The 24,425-nt window shown below is 31.8% G+C and overlaps 5 protein-coding genes across 14 annotated transcripts in view; 4 read left to right on the forward strand and 1 right to left on the reverse strand.

Moving 5' to 3' along the window:
• The first annotated feature begins 247 nt into the window (after positions 1 to 247).
• LOC122401367 (GPN-loop GTPase 2) lies at positions 248 to 2,381 on the forward strand. Of its 2 annotated transcripts, XM_043403448.1 has the most exons (8): positions 248 to 371; positions 456 to 538; positions 666 to 773; positions 844 to 1,153; positions 1,244 to 1,449; positions 1,521 to 1,635; positions 1,717 to 1,912; positions 2,060 to 2,381. In XM_043403448.1, the coding sequence occupies exons 4-8, from the start codon at positions 1,033 to 1,035 to the stop codon at positions 2,295 to 2,297; spliced, it is 876 nt and encodes a 291-aa protein (XP_043259383.1). In that variant the 5' UTR covers positions 248 to 371; positions 456 to 538; positions 666 to 773; positions 844 to 1,032; the 3' UTR covers positions 2,298 to 2,381. The 2 variants fall into 2 exon arrangements, with proteins under 2 accessions (XP_043259383.1, XP_043259384.1); XM_043403449.1 differs by lacking the exon at positions 456 to 538 and having other exon boundaries at positions 284 to 371; positions 722 to 773.
• Positions 2,367 to 5,413, reverse strand: LOC122401366 (trafficking protein particle complex subunit 13). 2 transcript variants are annotated; one of them, XM_043403446.1, is made up of 11 exons: positions 5,365 to 5,413; positions 4,558 to 4,699; positions 4,277 to 4,445; positions 4,064 to 4,148; positions 3,745 to 3,872; positions 3,552 to 3,675; positions 3,334 to 3,430; positions 3,036 to 3,262; positions 2,862 to 2,962; positions 2,599 to 2,746; positions 2,367 to 2,534 (listed from the first exon to the last, which is right to left on the reverse strand). In XM_043403446.1, the coding sequence occupies exons 2-11, from the start codon at positions 4,598 to 4,600 to the stop codon at positions 2,442 to 2,444; spliced, it is 1,215 nt and encodes a 404-aa protein (XP_043259381.1). In that variant the 5' UTR covers positions 4,601 to 4,699; positions 5,365 to 5,413; the 3' UTR covers positions 2,367 to 2,441. The 2 variants fall into 2 exon arrangements, with proteins under 2 accessions (XP_043259381.1, XP_043259382.1); XM_043403447.1 differs by having other exon boundaries at positions 4,558 to 4,605; positions 5,365 to 5,401.
• LOC122401369 (B9 domain-containing protein 2) lies at positions 5,185 to 6,160 on the forward strand. The gene is made up of 3 exons (XM_043403450.1): positions 5,185 to 5,528; positions 5,613 to 5,873; positions 5,957 to 6,160. Exons 1-3 carry the CDS (start codon positions 5,441 to 5,443, stop codon positions 6,133 to 6,135), a joined length of 528 nt encoding a protein of 175 aa, XP_043259385.1. The 5' UTR covers positions 5,185 to 5,440; the 3' UTR covers positions 6,136 to 6,160.
• On the forward strand, positions 6,157 to 8,810 carry LOC122401363 (tectonic-3). The gene is made up of 5 exons (XM_043403443.1): positions 6,157 to 6,534; positions 6,817 to 7,050; positions 7,160 to 7,319; positions 7,401 to 7,597; positions 7,728 to 8,810. Exons 1-5 carry the CDS (start codon positions 6,199 to 6,201, stop codon positions 8,808 to 8,810), a joined length of 2,010 nt encoding a protein of 669 aa, XP_043259378.1. The 5' UTR covers positions 6,157 to 6,198.
• Positions 8,811 to 9,526: 716 nt separating this feature from the next.
• The window catches only part of LOC122401407 (rho guanine nucleotide exchange factor 11), a 39,269-nt gene continuing 24,370 nt past the window's right edge, over positions 9,527 to 24,425 (forward strand). Inside the window, exons 1-7 of one of the 8 annotated variants that reach the window (XR_006259439.1) lie at positions 9,527 to 9,977; positions 14,987 to 15,222; positions 16,276 to 16,325; positions 16,577 to 16,634; positions 22,529 to 22,770; positions 23,154 to 23,375; positions 24,141 to 24,386. Coding sequence is in view for 7 of the 8 variants with exons in the window: in XM_043403508.1 (XP_043259443.1) it covers positions 15,051 to 15,222; positions 16,276 to 16,325; positions 16,577 to 16,634; positions 22,529 to 22,770; positions 23,154 to 23,375; positions 24,141 to 24,386 (990 nt within the window). In the remaining variant the exon portion in view is untranslated. Of the gene's footprint in view, positions 9,978 to 14,986; positions 15,223 to 16,275; positions 16,326 to 16,576; positions 16,635 to 18,121; positions 18,317 to 20,036; positions 20,211 to 22,528; positions 22,771 to 23,153; positions 23,376 to 24,140; positions 24,387 to 24,425 lie in introns of those variants that run through there. The other 7 variants (XM_043403508.1, XM_043403507.1, XM_043403509.1 and 4 more) reach the window with 7 other exon arrangements.

A 24,425-nucleotide genomic window follows, 5' to 3' on the forward strand; every position in this document is an offset into this window, starting at 1 on the left:
TATAAATTATTATTTATGTATAAAGAGTTTCTATTTCAAGTCAAATTATTTATTCACGGGGATATATATATAATTTAGTATATGTTTTATTATTTTATGGTGACTAAAGGTTACTGCTAATAGCACTGATGGCGTAGTCAAGCTGAGGAATTATGTCAGCGTGTCGGTGTCGCTATGTTTCTTAACTGTAGAAAATGCCAGTTCTATGGTCCTAGGATAATAAAAGTCCCATAATAGGATTCCTTTTGACGTTCTTAGTGATAACTTTTCAATGCTTAGCATTATCAGAAATCCAAAAACAATAGTGTGTAAATTAAATGTTCATTTTACATGATATAAGCAAAAATCGCTAAATCAATTTTTAATGCGCTGTAAGTATGTTTTATTCAATAATTTATGTAAATATTCATAACATTAATTTTACTATAAACAAATATTTACAATGTAAACTATAGACAAATACAAAAAATATGAAAAATTATGCTTGCGCTATTCAAACACACGGCCATCATACTGATATTGCCCTGAAGATTTATAGGTAATAAAATAATTCAAATATGTATTTTTTACTTCCAATTATAAAAATATGTCGAGTAAGTTAATGGTTTATAGTAAATACTCATTAAAACACTTCATAATCATAAAATATTTATATTTGTTTTTAGTAATCGTATATTGTTGATTATAACACATTTTAAAAAGTTTGGATCATTGATAACAGTTAATCGGTGTTCTGCGTTACAACAATTTAATAATGGCTCATTTTCTATAAAGTAAGTAATTTTGTGACTATTATAAAATTTTGTATTTCTTAGATTAACAAAGTCATCTAATTTATTTTAGGGTACTGTTTGGAAAGGATGACATCGATATTCTGGCAGCAGTTCGATATATAGCAGAACAAATTAATGCAGAGAAACCATTACTAATTTCAATATGTTTAAAAGACTATGATTCAGACACTTTAAAAGCTATTGTTGCAGCCATAAATAAAATAAAACCTTGGTGATATTATAAATTAAAAATATAAGTATGAGTTTAATATTTGGCCAATTAGTTATTGGCCCACCAGGAAGTGGGAAAACTACATATTGTAATGTTATGTCCAAGTTTTTAGAGAAACTTGGCAGAAAAGTAGCTGTCATTAATATTGGTAAAAACAAACAGTATTTAATTAATTGATAGTAATGAAATTTAAAATTGTTTATTTTTTGTAGTTATTTTGTTATTTTTATATTTTTAGATCCTGCAAATGAAAACATGGAGTATATACCAACAATAGATATATCTGAATTAATAAAACACGAAGAAGTAATGTCACATTACAAGCTTGGACCAAATGGAGCTTTACTTTATTGTATGGAATTTTTAGAAGCTAATATAAAATGGTTAATTACAAAAGTTTTAAATTTGAAGGATCACTATCTCATTTTTGATTGTCCAGGACAGGTATGTACATATAAGTGTTTCGCTGTACAACTTCATACGTCTCTTAGCTTAAATATAACATTTATTAATAGGTTGAACTATATACTCACCACACATCAATCAGCACAATTGCTGAAAAATTAGAACAAAATTTAGTAAGACTATGCAGTGTGCATCTTGTAGATTCTCACCATTGTAGTGATGTCGGTAATTATATTCATATTGGATTTCTAAATATATTTTTATGAAAAATATAGCAGTATTTAACACTAATGCTTTGGGTTATAGGTAAATATTTATCCTCCTTAATTCTTTGCACAACAACCATGTTGAAACTAGGCTTACCTCATGTTAATGTTATGACAAAGTTTGATGAAATGAAAAAATTTGGTAATTGTCTAGATTTTAACATAGATTTTTATACCGAAGTACTCGATTTAAAGTATTTATTGGATAAACTCGACGAAGATCCTTTTACATCAAAGTAAGTTTTTTCATTGAATAGTTTTATATAAAATTGTTACAAGGCTTCAAATTTTACAATTTTCAACGAACTCTAAGTTATAAACAAAAAATTTTCTATAAATATTTAAAAGTATGTAAGTATAAAATTTCATTGTTTTGTGTTCAGGTGTAAAAAATTAAATGCAGCTTTTGTGTCTCTGATAGAAGATTACAGTCTTGTCAGTTTTATACCATTAGATATTTCTAATCAAGCATTGTTGCTGCAAGTAAAAAATGCAGTGGACAAAGCTAATGGTTACATTTTTGCCGGAAATGAACCTCAAAATGTTCAAACTTTGCTTGCTTGTGCTGTAGGAGCAGTAAGTGAAACTGAAAAAATGTCCACGATAGATTCATATCTTTAATAAAAAAATTTATTTTCTGTATAAACGATGGTACTTCTTTCCATACTAAATTGCTTCAATATAGTTGTGGCTATATCAGGTAAATTTGTTAAATAAATACAGCAAGTTAATAAACATATTTTTATTAATTTATTGAATTCTTGACTAGTCTATTTGATTGACAAATATTTGTGCTAAATCATCATAATCGTATGTCCTCTTCAAGAATATATCCTCCAACTTTAATCCAGAAATGGTCTGCAACATTATAATGTTAAATATTATATTAATATTTCAGTAATGTTTATATAAAAATACTTACAATAATACCACTATGTAGTGGAACCAGACATAAAGGAATATCTATTGATGTTCCAGATTTTAATGTTCCTATCTTTATATTTGATATTCCACACCATGCTATAGAGCTACTTGATTCCAAACTTAACATCAAATCCATACTTCTTTCTCTAGTAAAAAAAACCGTTTAATTATTTCCTTTATTTCAATATAACATTGCTCAGTTTGAGTTCAAAATTATATCTTTTTTTTATTTCTATTCTTTCATATGGATTAATTACTTACGATGTATTTATTATATGACATTTAAAATTAACAGTTTGTTCAAGATATACTTCTAGAGGAATATCCTTTATAGTAACTCTTAAATCACCATATTCGGGTGCCTAAAAAATTAAAATGTAAATGAAATACTAAAGTAATTCAATTACAAATTAATTAAGAAACGAGATAACAAACCATTCTTTGTAACTGACTTGTTTGTAACCTTCCTCTTTCTCCTAAATTACTTCTCCAAACAATATCTAATTTTCCGATGTTTGTTGCATTGTGCATCATTTTCGGATCTTTTAATAATGTCAATTGTGGTTTTAAACAATATAAATACTGTCTGCTACAATCAGTATCTAACACATTTACCGATCCATAAATAGAGTCTCCCTTTTCATTTGTATTTAGCGTTGATACTGAATAAATTAAAATATTCACCATGAAAATTTACAATTAGATTAATGAAAATAATATATAGCAAACTCACCGCTAAATAAATTAGATGACTCGAGTGAAACTTTTTCTAAACATATTGGACCTGCTGTAAGATTCTGTATTTGTGCTTCAAGGTACACTTCGTCTGACTTCAAGAAAATGCTTTCATTAAATTTTATTAAATAACTATTATTTCGAATAATTAAATAAACATGTCACATTTAGTAAAGTTTCCTTATTATGTAAATCTTATTATTGTAAAAATATTACCTCTGCATTATAAAACTTTGTTTTCACATCTAATGGCTTTACCACTTGAAGCCTATAATATTTCCTAAATGATTGTAGAGTGGCACCTGAATATGTAGGTGTATAAGTTATATCACATATTAATCTGAAATATACTTGTATTGACCATTTACTTAATTACATGCTGGAACATTTTTAAATTATATATTCTTACATATGAGTGCCTATTTCTTTTACTTCATGATGTATTACTTCATCAATTGTACTGTCAGGTGCTATATCCTTCATCCTTCCACTATTACCAGAAAGAGAAATAATTTGAGTACTTGTTTGTAAATCTGCCTATAGTATGAAATATTATTAAGAACAATTCATAAATTATATATACATGTGTATAATTATTATATGATATTATAAGTTATTATTTTATATTTCTTATAGATACATTATAATAGCTAAGCCAACCTATTAACATTAATTCAAATTTAAATAAGGCTTATTTGATATTTGAAATATAGGAACACATTACTTACTTTGACAGTAATATCTTTGACTAATTGACTACTGCCATTATGCACACAAAGATAGATTGAAAATATTTCACCTAAATAAATGTTCCTGAAAATATATATGTATAACTTTAACATTAAATTATTTCTATAGTTAAACTGAAATGTGTTTTAAAGCATTGATAAATCTGAAATTTAATTTTAATAACAGTAATTGATATACAAGTATAAACATACCCGAAACTTTGTGGTAATACCATAAATTGACCTACTGCAAGAGTTTCCATTCCTTGCAAAGCAGTACAATCATTTTTAAGTTCATTATTTAATGTATTGCCAGGGAGGTCTGTTGAATCACAAGTAACAACTACTGGATTTGCAAGTGTAGGTCGTGTCAATCTCATTACTGAAAACAATATATTAAAGCATGATTATTGGTATCTGTGTTTTTGATATTTGAAAGAAAAAATACACTTTTCTAAATAAATATGATATTACAAAGAAATTGTTTTTGTTACCTTTCAATGCCAGCATATGTTCTCCTTCTGGTTTAGTTTCCATTTGGACTATAAATGATATAAGTGACAAACAAGGTGAAAAAATAAATTTTCGCCGATGTAAAATAACAGTAGCTGTCAAATGTCACTTGGGAAATATAACCTGCGATGTATTTATGTATGTACCATTCGATTCGATTCGACTTATCAAATCGATAGTTTAACCAAAGAATTACCAATTAAATCAATAAATCAATTAACAGATTACTTTTTAAAACAATTTAATTCTTCTTGTACTATTCGTGATATGGTCTCAATAAATTTAGTAACAGTCATTAAATAAATACAAATTTGAAAAAATTACAACGCAAATAGAAAGAATAGTACTATTATACGTTCTTAAAAAATTTATAAATAATACATCGAATTTTGTATGACAGAGGAAGTTCAAACATTATTAAAAAACAGTGAAAGGAAAATAACATTAAAAATGTTATTTAATTTAGAATGAATGATTGGTTTAAAATGTCAAAAGAGGGCGTATTAAAGAATATGTCAACTCGCAATATCAAATGAACGTATCTAATATATTTGTAAGTCAAAGATTGTCACTTATCTTTTAAAATTATAACGATATTTGAACTAAAAGTTTGGTTTGTTTTTAGTGTTCCTTTTTAAATATTTTTAGTTAGGTTAATATTTAACTCATTGAAAATAGTTCATAATCACAGCTATTATATTGTATAAACTTAAGTACTCCTTTACTAAGCAATAGTAGATCTGTGATCATTATTATGATAAATTGTGTTATCAAATACAGTTACAAACCTTGTACGAATATAAGATTTTGCACTCTGCATATGTACGTATTCAATCAACAAATAAAACGATATGTTCTTATGGAATGGCGGAATTGCATATAATTGGGCAAATTTCGTCTGCAAAAGATTTTAAACAACCACGTCTTCTGTGCAAGTGGAGTTTTCATGCTGGTACTGTAATTATTTACCATTGTATATATAATCAATAATATATTCATTACACTAGAAGCACTAATATTTTTGTTTCTATTACAGGGAATGGTTGGAAAGTTTTAAACGGTTATGAAGAAGGACAAACACAAGAAAGTTGTGATTTATATACTAATGAACCAATTTGGGATCATCCTATAGATTTACATTATACAACACAAACACTGCAAAGTTCACCAAAACTTTTATTGCAAATATTTTGTAGAGACTCCCATGAAAGAATATTATTTACATCTTATGGCGTTTGTAATATTCCATTATCTCCTGGATTTCATTCTATAGAGTGTCACACATGGAAACCTATTGGTAAGTATAGTATTTTCTAAGAAACTATTGTATATGTTTCTATATTTTGTATATATTATATTTTTATATGATCATTTATTCAGGTAATTGGAAAGATAGGCTCAGGGATAGATTTTTGGGAATAACTTTACAGTTAAAGTCACCAAGTGTTTTAGTTAACTCTTTAGATAGGTTTGAGTTACTTACACAAAGCATGGGTACAGTGAAGATCGAATTGCACATACTTGCTCAAAATTTTGAAAAATATGGATGTCATTTGTGAATATATATTATGATAATTTGCTTTATTGCCAAAGAATATTGAGTAGTATTTAAAACTAACAAAATGTTTATAACAAGATTTGTATTGATGTTTTTTTATTTAACGTGTAATGAAATCATATTCACAAAGAAAATTGAAGAAATATTTACATGTGCGAATGAAACAGAATGCGATGAGCTAGTAGAAAAAGATACATTAGAAGAATCACTTAGTACTACAGCTGAAAGTCTTCGTAATTCAACTAGTGCTGACACTAGTAATTTTGCATATACAACACAAATTACAAAAATCCAAACATTACCAACTATGGAAACACCCCATAAAGTTGAGTATAATAATGGAACAAGAAATTTCACTGTAAATAGAATACAGTCTGATGTATGCGAATGTGATTTAACAGTGAGTTTATATGTTTTGTGGTTATTTATATTCAATTTAACTCCTCACAGCAAGAATCTTCTCTTAAAAATGTATTAATAGAAATTATGGGAAAAATGTTGACAAGTAATAATACTTTTATTTGTATATACATATTTTTAAGAACAATAGGTTGTGACATGTATGCTATAGTACGAAGTTAAAAGACTGGTAGTCCCATATATGACATGTTATGTTGTAAGGAGTTAAAATATTGTATGCTATTAATAACATTAATTTCATTTTAATCTCTTTACACAACAGACATCATCTTGTGACATCAATTGCTGTTGTGACACGGATTGTAATGATTTTCATTTAACAGTTTTTTCACATTGTGAAAATCACCAGGCAGAATTATATGATAAACGTTACTGTTACACTAAAAATTTTATAGAACGAAATAATACACCATTTATACTTGAAAAATTGGCAAACAATCTTTTTTGTATTTTATATGACAATCTTCCACCTACATACAATGATAATAATAATTTGGTAAGACTTTAAAATATGAAAAACTAAATGATATTAAATGATACTTGATATGTTATAAATTAAATTCCTTTAGATTATAATTATATTATAAATGTTTTATTTCGTATAGGATATACAGACTGAGAAAGATTTAAGAGAAGCGATGAACCCAAATAGATTGAAATGGAAGTGGGAAGACCAATTACATGTACCTGAATATACTACTTCTAGTCCTTATCAAGATGGTGACATTATATGGAGAATATATAACAATTATATTCAACCTTTTGGTATATATTATTATCTATATAACATTATCATTATAAATATTATATTACGATTTCATTGAAAAGTACTTTATTATGATGCAGAACTTCTACAGTCTGGCTTCACTGAGTTGTGTGCATTCAAGAAAACCTTAAAATATCTTCGTGAGTGGAAAGAACAATGCTTACAAACTGATTTGATTAATACCAACCAGTATCTTTTTCCAATGGCATTTAATAATTTTACTATTATTACTTCTCCTCATTTGTTAAATGCAACCTATATTGGCATGTCAGATCAGGTACTAATACAATAGAGATATTTTAATCAGTATAAAAGAATTTTTTAGATACAATTAAAAAATTTAATATTCATCAATGCATGTTTTTTGTATTTTAAGAACTCATAACATTGAAATTTTCCACTTACAGGTTTGTCCCAAGAATGTGTGTTTAACATTAACTAATTACTATTGTAAGCATTCTTGGCAAGCATGTAATACAACAATCATATCAGGATCTTGTTTCAATGGTACATGTTACAACATTGTAACAGGTGTAAAATATTTGATTGTTCACAATGGTACTATGGGAATTAACAGCATTAATGTATATTTTAATATAGATAACGTTTCTCGAAGTTTTTATCAACAATTTGAGGTAGTTTATGAATGGGTTGAACTGGATAAAGAAAAAAGTTTTTCTCTTAGTGGTAATCCTGGTTATATTTTGGGGAAGCCACTTATTATTGGTACTTTAAATATAAATAAGACTAATAACGCGAAGACTATCAATTTTAATAAAACTGATAGCTTTTTAACATTGCCTATAGCTAGAAAAGGTGGTGAATGTAACGAAACAACTAGATATACTCTTGCCTTTGGAGAAGATGTTAAATTAAGATGTTCCGTATCTTTACCTATCAATAACTTTAATACATCGTCTTGTACAGAATTACAAAATCGCACTATGCATTTCTTGATGAAGGATTCTTTGTTTAATGTTACTCAGACTAATCAATATAGTATTTATGTTTCAAAGTCAGGCAATTTTACTAAAAATAATACAGCTGATTGGGCACAAATTTTACTTGATAGAGTACCTCAAAATATTGTGACAGGGAAATTAATTAATGACCGTTTACAGTGTTTAGGATTAATAACTTCAATACACTTAAATGTTTTGTATTCTGCCTTAAAGAAACCTGAGAGTTTGACTAATTATAATATATTAGGAGTAGGTATTAATTTTTCTAACGAATCTAACGTATCATGGTCAACATGTTCAACTAAAAATTGTACAAACATACTTAAAGTAGATATCGTTAGTTACGTTACATTTCATGATGTGTCGAGGCCGTCCAAATATTACTTTGTAGGAGGTCCTAATTTGGATCTCACCTTACCGTATGATTTTTTTTATCCTTTTCTAAGTAGTTCAAAGTGTATTACATCAAGTATATTTTTAATAAGCAGTGTGGTGACCATAGTAATTTTACACAGTTCCTTTTATTGATCTCATGTAATTATTACATAGGTGTACATTTTTGAGAAAGTAGTCAAAATATGTATAACAATGTAAATTAAAATATATACTGACAGTATATCAAAAATAATTTTATGTCTGTATATGATGGAATGAAAAGTTTAATAAAGTACAACTGCTATTTTATAACGATATTTCAATAATGCTAAATATATATTTAAAATAAATGAATGTAAATTAATGCATTCTATGATATTTTAGTATACTTTATTTTACTGTTATAATATTTAACTTACTTTTAATGTCATCCATTTTAAATTATTTTGTTTAACATAGTTATTAAAAAGTGTTATGTAATTATTTAAATTACTTTCATAATTTATATTTGCCGTAACTATCGAATTACAGAAAATGAAGTTTAATTTAAAACAGTTTGAAAGTATAAATTTCGTATTTAAATTTAATCCGTTCAATTATTTATAGTTTCTATATTGCATACTAATCGTTATTACAATTTTAATCAATAACAAATAGAAGAGAAAATAACCATTTTCTTTATTAAACCTTCATGTTATATTAATTAAAATGGTATTTCAAATTGTACTTAACTCAGTATTGAATATATTTGAAAAAAATTGTTCCGACACAGACGAAAATTTACTAATAAAATTTCAACCAATGAGAAAAATTTGTTTAAATCGTTTGCCAATCGCGTGTGCTTCCATTCTTCTCTAAAATCTCACAGTGTAAACTTGGTACTAACTCCTGCAACCGTCGTGATGCACTATGGGACGTTGGGTTGTGCTTCGCTCCAATACAAGATGGCTGACACTTGTTAGTAGTGTATTTTCGTTTGATCGAATGTACATTTTTATAAAAAAAATTAGTGCCTTCGTATCCGCGTATGGTGCACGCACGTTTGTATAATTAACACAAGAGAGATCTTCCTTTTTTACCGAATAGTTGCCTTATCATGTATTATCAGGAGACATCAAAATGTGCCGTGAAAGTGCTAGAGGCAGAATAATTACCCGTCATCAGCCATGTTCATATGTGTTCTTTTGTTATGACAATTGTGATATAATTCTCGTGGAATATAGTGCCAAGGTGAAGTGATATCTCGCTTTGTTGCGCTTCTACTCTGTCTCTGGTGTTTCTCACAAGATTCGTTTCACTACGAAATAAATTAAATGAAAGGTATGTATTTACTCTATCGTCTTTGGTACGCCTATCCGCGAGTCATTCTTGAAACCTTATATCCGTGTAATTTCTTTTTTTTCGATTGCCTTTTTTTCGTTTCTTCGTGCTTACAATACATGAGAACCGACTGACCTATTAACCTGTTATATCGATTAACATGATGTCATGTACGGTTTCTTAGTTTCTCTCTGACATATTCTTTAAATTTTGGTCGCTGTCACATACTGTTTTACATTTTCTTGGAATTGGACAGTTTCTAATCGCACGTTCTGCAATAGTCGTTGTTAAGACATGACGGGCAATTGAAACGAAGCATTGATTTCTAATATCGGTTTAAAATAATTCTTACCCTTATTAACAATTCGATAGTTTACGATATTTAACATGAAAAAAGTTGCGATTCTGAAACGAGAATGAGCAAACTAAACATGGCAGTAACATTGGTAATTAAATTTAATCATAATGCGCTATTAGATGGAAGTTACTCCATCTTAATCTGATTTGCCCTTAAAACATTATTTTTTCGTAAAGTACGTTCGAAATAAATAATTGCGAAACTTATAACATTATACTTAAGTATTGGTTCTTATATATTTGATAATATATAAGGATTATTAAACGATGTATTATTATTAAATTTGGTTTTTCATAGATCCGAAAACAGTTTATATGATACATAAAAATACAATTTCTTTTATTAATAATATGTTGAGCGTTGTATTGGAGATATTATAAAATATGAATTAAAATGGTAAAATTATTCTAACAAATTTGATCAACGATAAACAGCATTTCATTATTTCTTTATACACTGTTTTCGTTGTTCATAAGATAAAAATTTATCATTTGTAGTACCTGTATATCGATTACAAGATGGTTATTTCGAAAAAATGAGGCGATAAATCGGTAATCTCGATATTATTTTAATGTAATAATAATCAAGAAAATTGGTCGAATTATCATTACTGTGTACGATTTTTTTTAAATTGGCCGTGAGAGGCATTCGACTCACGTCTGACACGAAGCATGTAAATCACAAATGAAGTTACGACTAAAATATTAACCAAACTTACATCGACCTGTCCTTGCCACATACATTTTTATGCATTTTAAGTAAAATAAAAATTTTCTTTCTTTACATTATGTTATAATTACGAGGAGTCCTTTATAGCAGGGGTGACCAACTTCCGTATATGTGTATGTATATGATCGACTTTTCTACTAAAATCTTGACATTCAACACATTCAAATGTTTGTGTGTTGAAATCGTTTTCTATCGGCTGTGATCGGCTAAAAATCGCTTCGCTATTTACTTGTTGGCCGAAATTGTGCGTATATGACAGTCTCAATAAACTTAACGTAACCACATTCGATGTATACGAAAATGTAAACAGGTTCTATTTCCCAGATACGATGATATTTTTATTAAAAAAGATAAAAATTATTTCTTATACAGTAAGATAAATCATGTTTCGAGTTATATATTATCTTAGATCTAAATCTATTAATCCGTCAATGGCTATATTTAGATGTTTTGGAGAACATTCGCATAACAGAAATTTAATTGCGTGTAAATTTTCTCGTCCTTGATGAAACTGGGCATCCGAGTGTTATACATCGAGTGCATTAACTCCTTTCAACGCATTGATGTTAGTGTACCATTTACACAGAATAAATTATCGTATAATTAATTTTAAATAACGTTTCACTATTTTGTGTTTATATACAAAGAAATTTTATATATCGAATATATTTTAAATAATTAATATCATACATTGCTTAACATATTAACGATTGACGAGAATCGACATGTGCAATTTCAAATTTACAACGGGGAACGAGGATATTTTTTATAGCGACAAAAACAATTTTCTGTTTAAGTCATTAAAAATCGGTTGTATTTGCATTTTATTAATTGAGGAGAATGTACAGAACTGTAAAATTCCTAACTTCTTATCGAAAAATTATTATTAATTTATTCCCTTTTGGTTACAAATATATACACAAAACAAGGATAAGAAAAAAAGTTTAATTTTGATCTCCTAATTGTAATTGTGCGAGCATGATAAACGTTCTGGCGTATTAAGCTCGTACTCGAAGGAGTATAGTATGTAGAATGTTAACTGTTAACACGAACTAATCATATCTCGCTGATGTACCAATGAGTTTTCGTTATCGACATATAACGAAAATAATAATTTACTTAAATTATTTACAATGCACCAAATATACATGTTGTTCATCCACCCGTGGGAAAAATTTTAATGGGAGATTCTGGAGGTCAAAATAAGACGAAAATCAAGAATACCAATTTGTTAATTGAGGCTTCGTTAAAAAGTTATTAACGTTTAAAGTTACGCCTGTAGATAGGCAACCTGCGAACAGCTGCATATACGTGATAGTGGTTCTCACTCACAAAACTGTAAGACTGTCGATACGTCAGTAAGTAGAGTTTTTATCACTATCGCGCGTGCGCAGCAGTTCGCAGATCGCCGTTCTACAGGCGGAACTTTAAACGTTAGTAACTTTTTAACGAAGCTTTCATCAACAAGTTGCTATTCTTGATTTTTGTCTCATTTTGGCCCCTAGAATCTCCCATTAAAATTTTTCCCACGGGTGGCTGAACACCCTTCATAAAGAATCAAGTATTGATATTGTTACACACGATATCCCTCTAGAAACATGTAATTTGTAAGTTCTATAACTATTTTCTACGCAGATAATAAGTATTTGCAAAAGTTATGTCTTGCTCTTTAACAAATTAATCCGGTCTAATAACGAAATTCAAATATTATCTCGATAAATAATAATCTTGATGCTTGAGACAACGAATCTCTCTTATTCCGTTTCATTTTATCAAGTAAGTTATTTGAGACGAGGAATTGTCCTCTATTTGTTTATAACGACGAGCAATAGTCCTAAAATAGTGTACAATACACGCAGGCCTTTGAAATATTGGATGTCGCGACAGTAAATAATAATTAAGCATCAATGTAAATTCTGCGCGACTACGAGCTTATGATAGTAAACAGCAAACGACAGAGACAATCTCGTTGATGAGGGGAAATTATTATTTATTAGCATCGTACGCGGTAAATGATCGAACATCCTGAATTAATTAAGAAGTAATTGAATTTCAAAGTATAACAATTATTTCAACTAGGATACTTTTTTTTTAACTAATTCGAAAATTGTATCCAACCTTCTTGATTTCTTTAAAAAAGACTTAAAAAGAGTAAAAATAATTTCACTTGTGTCAGTCTGCATATTGCAACATCGCTTTGTAATAAGCTTAGATATTATGCTATTAGATCACATCTAACTCGAGAAATTGCACCATAAACATAAAATACCCATTAAAAGGTATTTATTTCTATTAAACATATTTCATTAACGTTGTATGTATTCAATAACTCGCCAAAACTTGTCTATTTTATATACTGTTAGGTTTCTCGGTTTCCCATGCCTGAAGAAGCAATGATGCAGCCAATAGTCTTCAAAAGCCCTACAAAATCAATGTCTGTCGTCAGCTATACGTATATTCTTCCTCTTATACGTTTCCGTGCAAAAATGCCGCAGCACTGTACCCACAAAATAATAAAAAAGTTTCGCTCATAATTATTCAAAAATTTCTAAACATACCTTTGCAATTATTTTACGATTCAATATTATCACATAAATAAATTTTCAAGATTGCTGATTTATGTGCATACGATTAATTCCTGATACAGATTTCGAAACGTACCCATTACTCATTGAAAATTTCAATAATGGTTTTTCTCATTACTTTAATCATTCAATGATTGAGGTTTCTTTTTTAAAAATCAAAAGATCAGATTGTTGTTATTATTCTATCTATCGTATGAAATATACGATACTTTTTAACGAATATAATTGTTACAAATATGAGAACTAGAGCTGTTTGAGTACTCGAAGAAACTGAATTTAGCCGAGTACTTGGATACTTTGAAAAACACCTATGATACTCGATTCTTTTTGTGTTATTAAAATAATCGAGTTACTAGTATTAATACTTTAACCACTGTAAAAACCCGAAATAAAGCGTTTTTTTGCGATTTTTTTGTGGATGTAAGAAGATAATAATATTTAAGAATGTTATTAACCATGTCGTTAACTGTTAAAAAAAATATATTTTTTCAAATATAGTGCAAAATGACGACGCTGGAGCCATTCTCGCGAGGCGTGTTTTCTATAAAACTCTTAATCTATACGAGTATAGCTAAAGAAATACGTAGGGGATTTTTGAAACATTAATTTTTGTGCGATTGGCGAGCATTTGAAGTAGAAAGTTCAATTTTGTACAAAAAATGGGGCAATCATTTGTCAATAAATAATGTTAAAATTAACTTATCGAAGATCCCCTACGTATTTCTCTAGCTATACTCATATGCAGATTAAGAGAAAATTTTTTGTTTTTTTCCAGATACAAATTTGCGTTAGTTACACTGCGCGCCGCAGAGCGCCTCAAATTCAAAACACGCCTCGCTATGGCCCCCAGCGTCGTCATTTTGCACTATTTTTTAATAAATATTTTTTTTTAACACTTATCCTCTTACATCCATCAAAAAAAAATTGCAAAAAAAACGCTTTATTTCAGGTTTTTACAGTGGTCTTACCCCCTTAATGATCGAGTGCTTAATTAGGTTCGATAAAACGGGCTTGATTCGTGAATAGTTTTCATAGGACAAGGTTTGGTGGAACGAAAATTCAGACTGATACACAGATTTTCAAATTTATTTACACGTATAGGTAAAGAGCTCGATCAAGCCTGATTAAAATCTTCAACGATGAGAAATGATCTTCGAAATTGTTCTTTCTAAGGTCGTATCTTTTCTACGGTACGTTTCTTTTAAAAATCAGTGAAATTTAGACATCACGCTCTTTCGTTTGTGATTCAAAGCAACGTGGGTGCTTGAAGGGTTAATTACGAAATGATATTGTCGTTGGTGTCTGTATGGTTGATGTTGATTTTATTTCGTTTACAGGTCATACAGTCGTGCTGCAGCCGGGGCAGAGGTGAGGGGAGGCCAGGCGGAGATCGAAGAAGGGATGAATGGAACGGCGGCGTTGCGACGCAGCGTCGGTGGCGGCGGGGGCGCCGCCGGGGGTGGAACCGTCGAACCAGCACCCGTCGCCACCCTCGTTGTCTACAAGGACGAGGCTGGATACGGGATGAAAGTCTCTGGCGATAACCCCGTTTATGTTCAATCTGTGAAAGAAGGTGCGTTACTGTATAATCACAATACCAAGAAATCAATTCTGTTGTTCGAACAAACTAATTAGAGGACTAACGAACGACCGTATCGACCCGGTAAGATACTAAATTTATTTTAAAAACTCCCCCGAGCACGCAAGAACCAACGGCATTTTTTCTCATCCCGGTGTATCGAGTTGACTTTCGTAAACTACGCAGTCACGTGATCCTCTGATAATTTCGTACATTGTGCTGTTATTTTCGCCTGTACGTTTCAAAAATTTTCTCCATTTCTGTTTGTACGTGTCAATGCAACCGCGAGTGTAGAAAATCTATAGTGGGAAATTTTTTTTTTGAAATGTTACCATACCGTGTATAATCAACGCTGTGAGTTGTTTTAATTGTAATTTATTAATTTAAATCGTAATAACAACGCTATGAATGTTAGAACACAATAATATTTCTAAAATTTTAAACGGAATAATATGTTGATATCTCATAGAATTGTAACATTCGACAATTGTTACGATAGTGGTTCTGTATCTCTCTGTGTACCTAATTTTAAAAATAAGAAACAAATTGTGTCGAAACGTTAGTGAACTCGAAAGATGGTGAATTTTTAGTACCGGACATTCATCGTTCGATAGGTACAAGCACGAATTTTCTTATAATTCAACAGTCACGTACAACAGATAGGCCAAAAATATTTTTCAGAAGTATTCTTTCGGAAAATAGGCAGTCTCAATACGGCCACGTTACGAAGACACAACCATCCAAGAAACGTTGGAATTAATTTACAAACAAGACATGATTTACACACGAGAGTCCCTAATAACTTCATCTGCAACATCCGTGTAAAACACTCCACCGATCTCACGCGAAATTTTTCATTCGTGACTGTTAGAAAAATTGGTAGAAACTGTACGAGTTTAATAACAATGATACATTGAAAATGAATAACAAACGAGGACGTAATTTGTCTCGGTATAAGCAGTACTTTTTAACGTATCATTGGAAAACTTTTGCTAATGATCGAATGTCTTGTAAAAAATGTAAACGACCAATGATGATGCATTGTAGGCGGTGCAGCCGCGAGAGCTGGCCTTCATGCGGGCGACAAAATAATCAAGGTGAGCTTATTTCGAATTGATATTATTGCAAACTAACGGTGAAAGAAAAAAAAAAATCATATTCCGCAGAAATAGTATAGCCAACGGTAAAATCTTACAATTCGCGATGTTTCAACGAACGGATCGTTGGGTTTGCGAATTTGAATAATTAATGGCTCGCGATACGCGCGAATTCGAATTATTTGTATTTGCGAAGTGTGTATTTACAATCATACATTTACACTATTTATAACCACGATCGGTATTTCCAGGTTAACGGCGTGAATGTAATGCAGTCCACGCATACAGATGTTGTACAGCTCATAAAGTGTAAGTTTACATACTTTCTTTCTTTTCTACGACCTGTTTTTTTTTCTTCCTCTTCTCTCTGTTATTTTCAAGGACTTGGGCGCATTATTTTAACAGCGGGACAGCGTGAATGTTGCGCAAAACTTACCCACATACATAGTATGAAATACTGTAGAAACGTTGCAAAACGATAGTAAATTTTCGCTGATAATAAAAGAACCAAATGGTTTTATTCCACATAATTTATTTCTATGTAATATATATTAATTAGTATTTTAAATATTACAATTTTTTGCGATTCAAAGTATATAAACTTTCCTATTAACGGGTGCTTTCTCTTTCTTAGTTTTGAGATTTTTACTTGAATTTTTCCTCGATAGATTTTATCGTCTGCATGCTCGTAAAAGAATACAAAGGGTGAACGCTTTTTTTTTTCACCACGATAGGATTTTCCCGTCGATTGCGCATTTTTACGTATTCCGCCTGGCAAGCTTATACGTTTACAGAGGGTAACTCATACTTTGCAAGTTATTCTTATGTGTTATTGATTGTTAATAGTATGGGGTAGGTGTGCTCTAATGTACCGTACTATAGGTCGTCAACCTGTATTTTTGTTAAAATAGATTCTAAAGATATTATTATAAACGCGTTACTAAAGCTATTTATAAATCATTTAAAAACTAGATAAATCTATAGCGCTTAAAACAAAGAAAGCAACTTGCGTTTGGAGAATGAGAAAAGTATCTGTTTGATAACAGAATATTTACTTAAAGTATAATTATATAGTATGAACTATTATCCAAATTACAGGTTGTTTTAAAAACAAATTAATGAATTCGTCGCACACATGCATTTTATTAATTTAACAAACAACAGACACAGTACTGATGCACTCGATTCTGTAGAAAAACTTTTTTGTTTAGAAAGAATCAATCACCCCGATCGTGATAATCAAATCTCATATTGGTTTACATTTTTTTCTCAGTTTCCTGCGGAAGCTTGTGTTTGAGCTATCCAGGTACATCCTGTGTCTGGCAAAGCTTTCATCGAAATTGAACTCTTAACCAGGCTTCGTCAATTCGAATAGACGGTGCAATGTAATTTTTGCAGTGTATCGTAAACATTACGGAAAAACCGAGGCAGCGCAAATGTTTGGAAAAGGCAGTCGTGACTCGGTAATCGAAGATAAAAATCGCTCGTGCAATTTGAGTTTTATCGGTTATATTTGCACCCGATTTTCCTCCCCACCCCAATGTTTGTTTGGAACTATATCGATACGTTAAACGGCCATCATTTGGATTTACGCGTCGTGCTTACGTAAAATGCGGAAAAAGAGGATCGTTTAGAAAGATCGCGAGGTACTGTTGGTGACTTTACGTCGGGCACACCGACAGAAACGGAGTTTTTGCGGCGACGTTACCAGTGATGTAAGCATGTGAGTTTATAGCGGTGACCGTTCATAGAATTCTGTCTTCCTCTTTCTAACAGTTCAGGTAGAACACAATGGATGCAGGCTCAGTCCTCCGCGTCGCCTCAACTGTGGTTATTTCGCAAAATTGTGTAACGTGTGTAAGTTCTGTGTGAACGAAGTCGAACGCGAATGTTTATCCGGGCACTTAAAGTCCTCTGGTTTTAATTAACACGCCGACGAAGGAACGAAGTCGCGTCTCAAAGAAGAACAATTATACTTTATCGAGAGCGAGGTATTAAAAACTACACGTTGACTGTCGCGTATCAATTTTTAAATTACGTACGAGCATTGAATTTTATTTTGTCGGATAAATTTTTAAGGGAAAAATCTTGCCCGTGTGTTTCAGCGTCTTTAAAAAGACGCTTTCACGCGTTTAACTCTGATAATATTCTAAAGTACGGTAGCTGGCCTACTTAATCATTTCATAACGCGGTAGCTCTTACACGCGAGTCCAGATTTCCCTAGATCCATGAATATTTAAACCAGATGTACATGGAGATTTTTCAACAAATGAAAACCAGACCTTACTTGCGCGCGATATTATGATTCAAGGACGTGGTATGTTTTCCTCGAGACACGTTCGATAGAGAATTACTATATTTTTAAATTATTTCGTCATTGGATGAGTTAAAATTTCGTTATCAATTGCAAAGGATGTGTTATGCATATAATGTACTATGTACAATGCAGTTCCGAACGGGTTAACGTGGGCACTCCGACGGAAATTAATCACGTTAGAACCACAATCTTGTTGAAATAAATATAGTTTTACGAGGAAAGGCGCCTGCAAAATACGAGTAGGTAGATTTGCAGCTGACCGCCAAGTCAGTGCCGTTTACAGCTGACTCAATCGTTCATTCGGGGTTTTCCGCACAGACGCGTTTCCAATTGTTAATTTAAAGATTACATCAACACGGGGATTCTAGTAAAACCAGTCGCAAAGTTACATTGTAAACATTCGTAACTTCATCGTTTGTTATCCACATTTTACTTGAACATTTAACATAAGAATGTACTTGCTGTCTTAAACTTCAATTACCAATGCAATAATTCTGTCTTTCTGTCGTTTATTTACTTAAATGAACAATCGATATTAAATGTTAATCATTTCTAGTTTTTTAAACGCTGAAAGTTCAGCGAACGTTTGTATCACGAACTCTCGTTGTGTAAATATTTATTTAAATATGTACAAACGAATAAAAACGATCTAGAACTATGTTAACCATAAATAATAATTAAATAGGCATTTAGATTCAATTGTTAGTCCTTAATCGCTAATGTTATCAAGCAGTTTTATCAATTTATTTAATTTATGCGCATATTTCGTATCACGGAAAAATTAACAAGTCATCGCGGCTAATCACATCGACCGATGCCAGTAAATAATAATATGAACGAGACATTAAACTAATCTTTACAGATTAACAGTTAGTACAAACTTCAAAGCGTAATCCTCGCAAATCGCTTTGTATCTCTGCAATAAGACACGTTTAGTTCGTAAACACGCATAATCAGCAATTAAAAAGTTACCGAAAGCTTCGTTTCTGGTAAACATCAGCGATCCATGCACCGTTCGTCGCGTTGATAAAGCAAACATTAACGATAACCTGTTTTCTGACATTAGAAGAAGAAAAAAGTTCGCGAGAAGTACAGAGTAAGTTTTAAACGCGATGAGAAACCATCGTAGGCTTTATCGGCGATGCCTTCAACTTGAAACGTTGGATCCAAAAGTGGACGATAATATTAGAGGGATAGGTTGATGAAGGTGTTGCTGTATGGTAAAATGACGAGGCCTGGTCATATATTGAAAGATTAGTCGTACGCGCGTGTAAACATAAGAATCTCGTCATTCATATTAATACACACACCTGGGGCCAAGTTTCTCGGTATGAATGCCTTGCTCTCGGATCGTCTCGGGTCGGCATCATTTTACGCAGTTTCGTAGTCGACACGGTTCTCGATGCGCGTATCAAACCGACGAATCTTAGCTTTAATCGACGACACGAAATTATCTGAAAATCGATCCATTTCGAACGTGGCTATTTTAATTTGTGTCTATATGAAGACGCCAACCACGTACGACCTGAGGCAGGCTTGGAAGAAAGCTCGCGCAAAACCGTATTCCGGTATTTTAAGTTCCATCGAAAATGTTTGCGATCCACGAAATTACATAATTTCTGTCGCGAATCGGTTTCTTAATCGTTTTCGTTTAAATTCGATCGTTCCCGAGTCGAGCGTTTGATTTCAACGTGTCGTATAAGTTTTATGTAATTAATTTCGTATTTATTACAAATTGCAATGTTTGTATACGTTGATTTTTTTTTTTGAAAAATGCAAATACGTTGCGTATGGAATTCTTGCACGGTCGCGGAGTGTTTGTTTGGATAACAACTTTGAAGAAGAATACCACGACATGCTCGACGAGCTTTCGAAATCGTTGCGTTAGTGTAAAAGAGTAAATTTGGTTTACAGTTTTCTCGGGCGAATGTTTATCATAGAATCGTGACGACTATTAAATATTTTATCTGCATATATAGGAATAGCAAGGAAAACAAAAGAGTACAGTTCACTCATTTGGAGTGATTGTATCTCAGTATTCCGTCGGTGCTTCTGTTCAGTATCGATCTAATAAACTCAGGCATATTTTACGATACGTTTTTGTACGATAAAGAATTCAGCGTAGACTGTGTTACCTCTAAAAGTGTACTCCAAAAATCTGTTAGGTTGGCTAATTTCGAATTTTTAAAGTGGATGACGTGTTTTGTTTTGTTTTTTTTTTTCTGTGGAAAATATTGTTTTTAACTTATAAAATATATACATATTCCAAAAACTGACGCTTCAATGCGGTGGTTTAAAAAAGAATTCATTACATTTTGTAACCTTATCTATAAATGGACTTTGTTTTGAAAATTGGTGACGAGATGATGTATTTCCGAACAAAGGGAAAGACGCGATACAAATAACAAAAAAGATATTTTCAGCGACAGTGTTGTGAACGAAAGAATGATTTCGTATTGGGAGATCTTAGTGCAGTTGGTGATAATCGCTTTGATAGGCTTATCGAGGTTTCACAACATTAGAAATTGCTGGGAAATTAAAAATATCGAAGTAGTAGCGTCGAAAATTATTTATACTAACTTAACATGATTTTTAAATAGGATTGGAAGGAGCAACCCAATATATCTATAATTTTTATTTATTGAATTGACCTTAAGGGGCCATTCTACCTTGTAGGCATGAAAAATACGTGTTTCTTTGTGATTTTTTTTTGCGGGTTATTAAAGAGCGATTAATTCCGAATTTTGTAGATACATTTATTATATATTTAGCTATATTTACGAATTTTTGCAACGCATAATATCTATTGATTACGCTGTTTTTGTTGATCATCAAACAACAGTTTTTACGAACGGCACCCGACTGCGTACGTGATATCTTGCGAACAAGTTATTCGAAATCCTAAAACCAACGATATTCTTAATATAGATGAGTGTGGTTATAGCATGAACTAGGATCTTTTCAAAAAAACAAAAAATGGCAAAATGGCAGCTATTTTACGAAAAAATACTGAATATTTTCATATATTTGGTTGCTTTTTTGTTAATAAAAGAAAAAGTATTGCATATACAGCAATTATCCTAGTTCATGCTATAGGGAGACCAGTTCTGAAGATACTGTATAAATTTGATGTTGATATCTTGAATAGTTTTTTAGTTATCACGCACGCAGTGCCGAAAAATGTAGTTTCGAGAAAAACAGCTTTAAAGTTTTACGTCCAGTTGTTATACCTGCGCGCGGTACATTTCAACAGGCTATAACTTCGTTAGTTTTCCGAATTTCAATTTATTTGGTAGACATATTTTCGAGACTACATACTAAAGGAAAATGCAAAAAAAAAAATATCGATTTTTTTAATCCCACAAGGTAGAAAGGCCCCTTAATAATAATATCACACAAGGTTGTTTTCAAACGCAATCTCTATAATGAACAAAGGAAAACGTGTTAAAAATCTAAAGAACTCGAATAACGTAACATTATATTCATATGAAAAAAAAGAATATACCGTCTATTGTATAATATGGTCGATTAGGCACAGTAAAAAAAGGCATTAAAGAATTTGCTGACAAATTTTTATTCGATTTACACATTACATTTAAATATATTGGGTGTTGCGTTGGAATTTTAAAAATCTTTCAAAAATTTTATTTAGATGCTTTCGGAATTAATGCTGGAAATATGAATTGAAATTAACCGTAAAGATAGTTGGACTATACGCGTGGTACAGAAATCGGTAAAAAGGCTCTGGATCGTTTAAAACAAACAGCATGTGTGGCGATTGTTCGCGAGTAGTTCTCAAAAGAAAGGTGGAGGGTCAAACGCGGGGGAAGGACCGGCAGAGGTATGCGAAAGGTGACTAATCATCGTCCTTGAACTCTTGTTGCAGCTTCGACGCAGGTGGTACTGACGGTACAGCAGAAGCCAGTTGCGACGAGCAGCGCGGCGACGACGGCCACGGGGCTACAGGTTGGTCTGGCGGGTGGACAGCATCAACGACCAGTCAGTCTGTCAGCCGGTACAACGATGGTATCACCCTCCCAGCCAGCAACTTCTCTGCACAGGGCGTCGACTATACCAGCAACCGGACAACCATGTAACGCACGTATCACGGGACCCCAACCGGTCGACGTAAGTCAAAATTCCTTGTAAAAAGAAAACGTAGATTTCGTTTCTATAATCAGGTATTCAACATTGTTTTCTCTCACACGATTAGCTCTACCGTTCCCTTGACACATTGCCACCTCATCCATACATGGTTTTCTTTAAAATTAGTTTCATCGAGGAACCAAAAAAGTTAATCTGCAAGAGAAGATGTTAAAGAAAATATAGGATCGAACGGAAAGTTCATGGGTTTTTATTCCAAATAAATTTGATTTAATTAATTACTTCGATTCCCTTAATCTCTGTTGTACGTTTCTACTCCATGAGAGCTTAAATTTTATTTTTCGCGATGTAGACCCTAGAAAGATGAACAAAAAAGTAATAATTTTATATGTTCTTTTGTGTTTCAGCATGAGAAGAAACGGCAGCTTGAAACACAGCGCGTTCATACGTTGCAACTTATGTTGGAGAAGGAACAAAGTTATGTTGACAAGCTTCGAAGTGAACTTGCAAAAGCTGGCACTGGTAGCGGAAATGTTAACATTGTAACACTGCAAGCAGAATTGGCAGGTGCCGAAAGGAGGTTGCACACCATGCAGGATCAGCTAGCAACGATTACTACCAATGAACAGGTCTGATTTTTTTTCTACTCGGTGTGCTTTGACGCGTCATCCAAATAATTTTTAAGATTTCTATTCATTCTACTAATGGTAGTGCATAAATTTTATATTAGTAAATTAGTCATTTATATACACATAATATAAATATCATGTTATAACTCATAATCTTATTCATGAAATATGAATTCGTTTTAACGCTTAATTCATTAACATTTATTATACTCTTATATTTGTTCTTGCCTTGCTTTTATATAAGTGTTTGACAGCTGAAGTTGATGCTATTCAGTGTACCAAATAGTTGCTCGGCATGATGTTATTAAGGTGTTTATGTTTCTCAATAGAAGGCATTAATGATTAAAGTATGATTATAATATTTTTTTTTTTATCACTGATTTTGTAGTAGTTCATTAATTTTTTATCGGTATATTAATAGCTTCTAGTTAGAAGTGTGCAAGGCCTCGAAAATATCGAGTCGAGACGGGACGAGAATTTCATTGAGAATCTGGATATTCTCGATCCAGGAGCATACTTTCGAGATCTCGCCTTGTCTCAAACATCGAGGCCCCGCATACTTCTACTTATAGTGTATGATGGTAAACAGCAAGAGATGATAAAACTTATGTTATGCTTCTGTACGTGTTTCTGTTTGAGCTATAGACATGTAATTTTTATATAAGGTGTGCTTGCATTGCAATTGAGATTTTCAAATTCGGTCATGTAGGGATGTATTTAAGCTTTTGCTAACTTTATCTAACCAGCTTTTGTTGTGTCTTACAGCTTTGCTCGTTGGTAACAAACACCTCGTGTTCCCCGGGCTATTATCCACCCTTATGTAGTAGCAGTGGTGACGTACCACCGCCTCTACCATCTCGTAAGTCCTTGTCCATGCAAAGCCTATCTCCACCACCGTTGCCTCCTAGACCTCCTCCTACAAATACACACAACGTAGCCCAGTTGGAGCTGGAGTGTCATCTGTTGACTCATTTAACGCCCTCAACCATCAGTCATGGCATACCTAACTCTGTAAGTAGTCTAATCACTAAGTCATTAAATAAGTAATTT

Source organism: Colletes gigas, unplaced genomic scaffold (assembly GCF_013123115.1).
Source record: "Colletes gigas isolate AHSC1104 unplaced genomic scaffold, ASM1312311v1 Colletes_gigas_Sc00024, whole genome shotgun sequence".
NCBI lineage: Eukaryota > Metazoa > Arthropoda > Insecta > Hymenoptera > Colletidae > Colletes > Colletes gigas.

Bases quoted from the DNA above. Each gene is read 5' to 3' on its own strand.
- LOC122401367 (XM_043403448.1), top strand. From the start codon at position 1,033: ATGAGTTTAATATTTGGCCAATTAGTTATTGGCCCACCAGGAAGTGGG. The intron at 1,450-1,520 runs GTATGTACATAT...ATTTATTAATAG, and splicing joins TTTTTGATTGTCCAGGACAG to GTTGAACTATATACTCACCA. The intron at 1,913-2,059 runs GTAAGTTTTTTC...TTTTGTGTTCAG, and splicing joins GAAGATCCTTTTACATCAAA to GTGTAAAAAATTAAATGCAG.
- LOC122401366 (XM_043403446.1), bottom strand. From the start codon at position 4,600: ATGGAAACTAAACCAGAAGGAGAACATATGCTGGCATTGAAAG. The intron at 3,676-3,744 runs GTAAGAATATAT...AGTATATTTCAG, and splicing joins AAAGAAATAGGCACTCATAT to ATTAATATGTGATATAACTT. The intron at 2,963-3,035 runs GTTTGTTATCTC...TTAATTTTTTAG, and splicing joins CAAGTCAGTTACAAAGAATG to GCACCCGAATATGGTGATTT.
- LOC122401369 (XM_043403450.1), top strand. From the start codon at position 5,441: ATGGCGGAATTGCATATAATTGGGCAAATTTCGTCTGCAAAAGATTTT. The intron at 5,529-5,612 runs GTACTGTAATTA...TTTCTATTACAG, and splicing joins CAAGTGGAGTTTTCATGCTG to GGAATGGTTGGAAAGTTTTA. The intron at 5,874-5,956 runs GTAAGTATAGTA...TCATTTATTCAG, and splicing joins TCACACATGGAAACCTATTG to GTAATTGGAAAGATAGGCTC.
- LOC122401363 (XM_043403443.1), top strand. From the start codon at position 6,199: ATGTTTATAACAAGATTTGTATTGATGTTTTTTTATTTAACGTGTAAT. The intron at 7,051-7,159 runs GTAAGACTTTAA...TATTTCGTATAG, and splicing joins ACAATGATAATAATAATTTG to GATATACAGACTGAGAAAGA. The intron at 7,598-7,727 runs GTACTAATACAA...TTCCACTTACAG, and splicing joins ATATTGGCATGTCAGATCAG to GTTTGTCCCAAGAATGTGTG.